Source organism: Eimeria acervulina, genomic scaffold, assembly GCF_000499425.1.
Source record: "Eimeria acervulina Houghton genomic scaffold, Eah_scaff1472, whole genome shotgun sequence".
Lineage (NCBI taxonomy): Eukaryota > Apicomplexa > Conoidasida > Eucoccidiorida > Eimeriidae > Eimeria > Eimeria acervulina.
Window position 1 is genome coordinate 1 of NW_013549172.1, and position 6,301 is coordinate 6,301.

General features: G+C 37.3%; 1 protein-coding gene across 1 annotated transcript; it reads left to right on the forward strand.

The window, feature by feature from the left end:
* Window positions 1-1,636: 1,636 nt before the first annotated feature.
* Window positions 1,637-6,217, forward strand: EAH_00060120 (isocitrate dehydrogenase, putative; the record flags this gene model as incomplete). The annotated part of the gene is made up of 7 exons (XM_013393511.1): window positions 1,637-2,184; window positions 2,653-2,959; window positions 3,329-3,568; window positions 4,253-4,431; window positions 4,960-5,092; window positions 5,540-5,629; window positions 6,191-6,217. 7 exons carry the CDS (start codon window positions 1,637-1,639, stop codon window positions 6,215-6,217), a joined length of 1,524 nt encoding a protein of 507 aa, XP_013248965.1.
* Window positions 6,218-6,301: the final 84 nt, after the last annotated feature.

Here is a 6,301-nt window from a genome sequence, read left to right on the forward strand (position 1 = left end):
TAATATGAAAAATAAAATGCATGCAGCCCCACAGCTAACAGCTGCATATAAACCTGTTTAGCTTTTTATTATTTTTGTTTGTTTATTCGCTCGCTTTGTTTGTTTATTTTGTTTGTTTTGTTTTTGTTTTTTATTTTATTTATATATTTTTGTTTGTTCTGCTATATTTGTTCGTCATTTATTTATTTTGTTAAATTTGTTTTTGTTGTTTGTTTTACTTAATTCATTATTTTTCGTTATTTGTTTGTAGCGACAACAAAGACAGCAGCAGCAGCAGCAGCAGCAAGAAAGGCAGCAGCAGAAGCAGCAGCAACCAGTGCAGCAGCAACAGCATCAAAGACAGCAGCAGCAACAACAACAGCAACAAAGACAGCAGCAGAAGCAGCAGCAACAAAGACAGCAGCAGCAGCAAGGAGTTCCGCAGCAACAGGAACAAAGACGGCAGCAACAGCAACGAAGACAGCAACAGCGGCAGCAACAAAGACAGCAGCAGCAGCACCAACAACAGGAACAGCAAGAAGGTGTTAATGTGGTGTATGGACGCTCACCGCAATTCTCGCTCTTTCTTCTGTTACTTTTTCATATTCATTTGCAAGAAGCTGCAGCTTCAATTTGTTTCTGTTGTGCTGCTCCAGCAGACGGCCGATGCTGCTGTTTGAAGATATTCTTTTAAGTAAACTGCAATGAAACGAAGTCTCGCTAATAAAAGCTAAAGAGCTGCACAGCAGCAATACACCCAATAAACTCAATATTGCTACATCCCACCAACTCATCATCAATTCCGGCTCGTTCGCTTTGCTGCTGCTGTTGCTGCTGCTGTCTTTGTTGTTGTTGCTGCTGTTGTCTTTGTTGCTGCTGCTGGATAGAGCTGCAAGAGGAAAGGGTCTTAGTTCATTCTGCGCTTTCCCTTTGCTAGCGGTGCTGTTTGAATCAGCAGCGCCTGCTGCTGCTGATGCAGCAGCAGGTGTTGCTGCTGATGCTCCTGCTGCATTCTTTTTGGGGTGTACAGCCACTACAAGAGGCAAATGAAGCCCATGTTCATTAATGAGAGTTGGATGAGACTCAGGGGAAGCGGCGTCTGCTGCTGCGTGTAGCTGAGGTGTACGTACACCGGAAGGAGGTTCCTGGGTCTTAGCCGTCGCTGCTGCTGCAAAAGAAAAGAGAAAGACAGCTAAATACCCTAAAAGGGTTTGACGATGCATCGGCGTAGAGTAAAAGACTCCGAGAAGAAGTGAATGTGATTAGATTGAACGAGATTAACTCCAGCTTGCGTGTGTCTGTACAGCCGGCGTTACTAAGTGTGTATGTAGCATTAGTTTATTCAGAAACCATATCCTTTTCCGCTTTTCATGGTTTAATTTCAATTAAAACAACAAATGCACTGAAAAAAAGAATATTTAAAGCCAATCTCATGGGGGGGGCCCTACCATATGAAGGCTGCAGCCATTGGGGCTTGTGCTAATTGAATAATTTGAACGAAGGACGCGCGGGAAAGAGGAGGTGAAAAAGAAGAATTAAATGGAGAAAATATGGTATTAAGTTGATTATTATTTGTTTTTAACGCAAATTAATCAAAATAATATTATTTTCCTGCAGCTTTCCCTAGCTTTCTCCCTCGAAGACTACAGAACCTCCAATGGCGTCAGCGCCTGTCTTCAGGAACGCCGCTTGTTTAGGGCGTCCTTCTTCTATTTCTTTTTCTTCTTTGACTCTGCGTAGGCATTATTTACTCATAAATAACCGTGAAAATGGAGTTAAAACAGGTTTTCCGTCAGCATTTACCCCTATACAGCCTCAGGCGGTGCAGCAGCCAGTGGATCAGCGGCGGTGGCTTTCAACAAAGACAGACGAAAAAACAATTGGTAAAACTCCTGCATTTGAAATATCTGGGAAAATAAAAGTAGAAAATCCAGTTGTTGAATTAGATGGAGATGAAATGACTCGCATATTATGGGCTTGGGTAAAAGAGAAGTTAATCTTACCCTACCTGGACGTACACCTGAAATATTTTGACCTCTCTTTGCCTAACAGAGACGCAACAGATGATAAAGTTACGCTCGATGCAGCAGAGGCAATCAAAAGATTTAATGTCGGCATCAAATGCGCCACCATCACTCCTGATGCAGCGCGAGTTAAGGAATTCAAATTAAAACAAATGTGGAAAAGCCCTAACGGAACGATCCGGTATACTCTTGCTGCTGCTGCTGCTGCTGCTGCTGCTGCTGTTGCTGCTGCTTCTGTTGCTGCTGCTGCTGTTGCTGTTGCTGCTGCTTCTGTTGCTGCTGTTGCTGTTGCTGCTGCTGCTGCTGGCTGTACAGAGTGGTTTGTTAGGCGTAAAACGATGACGACTCGTTTACTTTGAATGTTTCGTATTATTATTCTTTTCGTGTTGTGTGCATCTCTCTGTTTTTAATCTATATATATGTATATGTACACATATATATATACATATATATGTATATATTATATATATACGTATATATTATATATATACATATATATATATAGCGATATGATATACATACGTATGTGCACATGTATATTACATATAACTATACACACACATTATTTATATATATGCAAAATAGTATATAATAATAAATAAATAAATAAATAAACATAAATATGTAATGTTTGTTTGCTGTGAAACAGAAACATGCTGGACGGCACAGTGTTCAGGGCGCCGATTTTGATATCTACGATTCCGCGTTTGGTGCCGGGGTGGAGGAAGCCGATAGTAATTGGGCGTCATGCATTTGGAGATCAGTATAAAAGTAAATCTTTATTATGCTCGGGTCCAGGCAGCTTTGAAATGGTCTTCAAGCCTAAAGACGGAGGCAAAGAAATACGAGAAACTGTCTATAACTTCCAAGGACCAGGGCTTATGCTTGCAATGTATAATACTGTCGCAAGCATAACTGGATTTGCTCGCAGCGCATTCTCCTACGCACTCTCACAAGTCAGATACATTTACACCCTAAATACCTCCATATACACCCCAAATACCTCCGTATACACCCCAAATATCACCCTATATACCTTAAAAGTTTAAATGTACACTCAAAATACCTCCATATACACCCCAAATACCTCCATATACACCTCAAATAGCTAAATGTACACCCCAAATACATCCCTATACACCGCAGATAGGTGCATGTACACCCCAAGTAGGTGCATATGTACACCGTGATTGATTTGATTTCTGTTTTGTTTGTTTATTGAGGAGATGCCTGCCTGTGTATAGTTGTAGTAGAGGGTGCGTAGTAGGTGCAAGAAACCCATATTTGTTTTGCTTGATTTATGTTTTGTTTGTTTGTTTGTTCAGAAGATGCCGTTGTATCTGAGCACGAAAAATACAATATTGAAGGAGTACGACGGAGTGTTTAAAGATATTTTTGATGAAATGTATGAAAAAGAATTTCGGGAGAAGTTCCTAAAAAATAATATTTTCTATGAACACCGCTTAATTGATGACATGGTCGCTCAGGCTCTCAAATCTGAAGGCGGCTTCGTCTGGGCCTGCAAAAACTATGATGGAGATGTACAGTCCGATATCGTAGCGCAGGTAAACTCTAATGCTGTTGCTGCTGCTGATGCTGCTGATGCTGCTGATGCTGATGCTGCTGCTGATGCTGCTGCTGATGGAGATGGTGGTGCTGCTGTTGGTGTTGCTGTTGGTGGTGCTGCTGTTGCTGCTGGTGTTGCTGCTGCTGCTGCTGCTGTTGCTGCTGATGGTGGTGGTGGTGGTGGTGCTGCTGCTGCTGCTGCTGATGCTGCTGCTGCTTGCTGCTGCTTTTGGTGGTGGTGATGCTGCTGCTGGTGATGCTGCTGCTGCTGGTGATGCTGCTGCTGCTGTTGATGGTGGTGTTGGTGGTGCTGCTGCGCTGCTGCTGGTGTTGGTGTTGGTGGTGCTGCTGTTGCTCCTGCTGCTGCTGCTAGCTGCTGCTGCTGCTGCTGCTGTTGCTGCTTGTGTTGCTGCTGTTGGTGATAACCGGAGGAATTGCAAGAAAAGAAAAGGCGAAGAAAGACAGACGAATTTTTAAATGGAAATAATAAAAAAACGTCTGAAAATAAACAAAATCTTTTATTTATTTATTTTGTTTATTTTGTATATTTTGTATATTTTGTGTGTATAATCCTTTATTTAATTTTATTTTGTTTATTAATTTAATTTAATTTAATTAATTTAATAAATAAATAGATAAATAAATAATAATAATAATAGTATAATATGTTTGTTTATATACAGGGCTACGGGTCGTTAGGTTTAATGTCTTCGGTTTTAGTTTGCCCTGACGGACGCACTGAAGTAAGCGAAGCTGCTCACGGCACGGTGACTCGGCATTATAGAGAGCATCAGAGAGGCGTGAAGACATCTACTAACCCGATTGCTTCAATCTTTGCTTGGAGTAGAGGGCTTGCTCATAGGTTTGTTTTATTATTATTTATTTTCTTTGTTTTGTTATTCAGTTCTGTGCTTAATGATAGGCTATTTTATTATGTATTGTTTATTATGCCTTTTGTTTATTTATCTATTTATCTCTGTACTTATTTTATTTTAGTTTATCTTTTTGCTTCAATCTTTGCTTGGAGTAGAGGGCTTGCTCATCCATCTGTTTATATTTATTATATATTGTATATCATGTAGTATATATTATATATTTGTATATTTGTGTATATATATGTATATACATATATACATTATATATATTATATATATTATATGTTTATTTATAGTTAATCCATATGTATATATATTTATACATATTTATAAATAGATATTCATATATATATAGATTTATATACATGTATAAATAGACAATATATATATATATATATATGTGTTTATGTATTTATATATTACGTTTAAAATATAAATAAATAAAGATATAAATATATATAAATATATATATATTTATATTTATATATTAGTATATATTTATATATTGAGTGCAGGGCAAAGTTAGACGGCAACAGTCGGCTGGAGCAGTTTTGTTTAGCGTTAGAACGAGCGGCGATTTCAACGGTTGAAGACGGCCTGATGTCTAAAGACTTAGCAATTTGTATTAAAGGGATTGATAATGTTTCTGTACGATTATATATATATATATTATATTATATAGGTTATTTATATTATTTATATTATATGTATGTTTGTATAGACGGCCTGATGTCTAAAGACTTAGCAATTTGCATTAAAGGGATTGATAATGTTTCTCTCTCTCTCTCTCTCTCTCTCTCTATATATATATATATATATATTATATTATATATATTACATATGTATATATATATATATATATGTGTGTGTGTGTATATATATATTAATTGTATAGATAATATTAATTAAATATGTATGTAAAATATATGCATATATTTGCATTAAATTAATAGATAATGTTTCTGTAAGATTTTACTCTGTATGTTGTTAATATTAAATATATACAAATAAACAAAATAATTAATTAATTAATCTATTTATTTATTTATTTATTTATTTATTTATTTGTTTGTTTGTTTGTTTGTTTATTTACAGCCGGCAGACTATTTGATGACCGAGGAGTTTATTGACGCTGTTGCAGACACATTAAAAAGAAATTTAATAATTCATCAGACGCCGCTGCATGTAAACGCAAACAAAAAAACAAAATTAACAAACCCTAATTGGGAATACTACGCCCCGTCAGAACATAACTCAGCAGTAGTATGCAATAATGTTTGCTGCTGCTGCTGCTGCTGCTGCTGCTGCTTGTGCTGCTGCTGCTGTTTTGTGCTGCTGTTGCTGTTGTTGCTGCTGCTGCTGCTGTTGTTGTTGTTTGCTGCTGCTGCTGCTACTGTCTTCTGGTTGAGTCTGCTGCTGCGTGTTTGCTGTGATGCTTCTGTCTTTAATTGCTGCACCGGACTATAGACAGAGTTGTGTGTTATTTCGTGGTGTATGCAAATATATATATATATATGCATATATATAATATATATGTATATATATGTATATATATGTATATATATATATATGCATATATATATTAATATCTAAGTGCAGTGGCGTTGCATGCTTGCAGCTTTATTAAATATATATATGTATATTATTTATTTATATATACATTTATATATATATATATATTTAAATTTAACTTTGCTGCTACCAGTTGAGGGTTTTGTGTGTTGCGGTGTACATACACCTGCGCAGGACGACCACGACGGACGCACAAAATAAATTCAAGACAACAAAAGAGCAGCAGCAGCAAATACTCTTTGCTGCTGCTGCTGCTGCTGCTGCTGCTGCTGCAGTTTGCAGCAG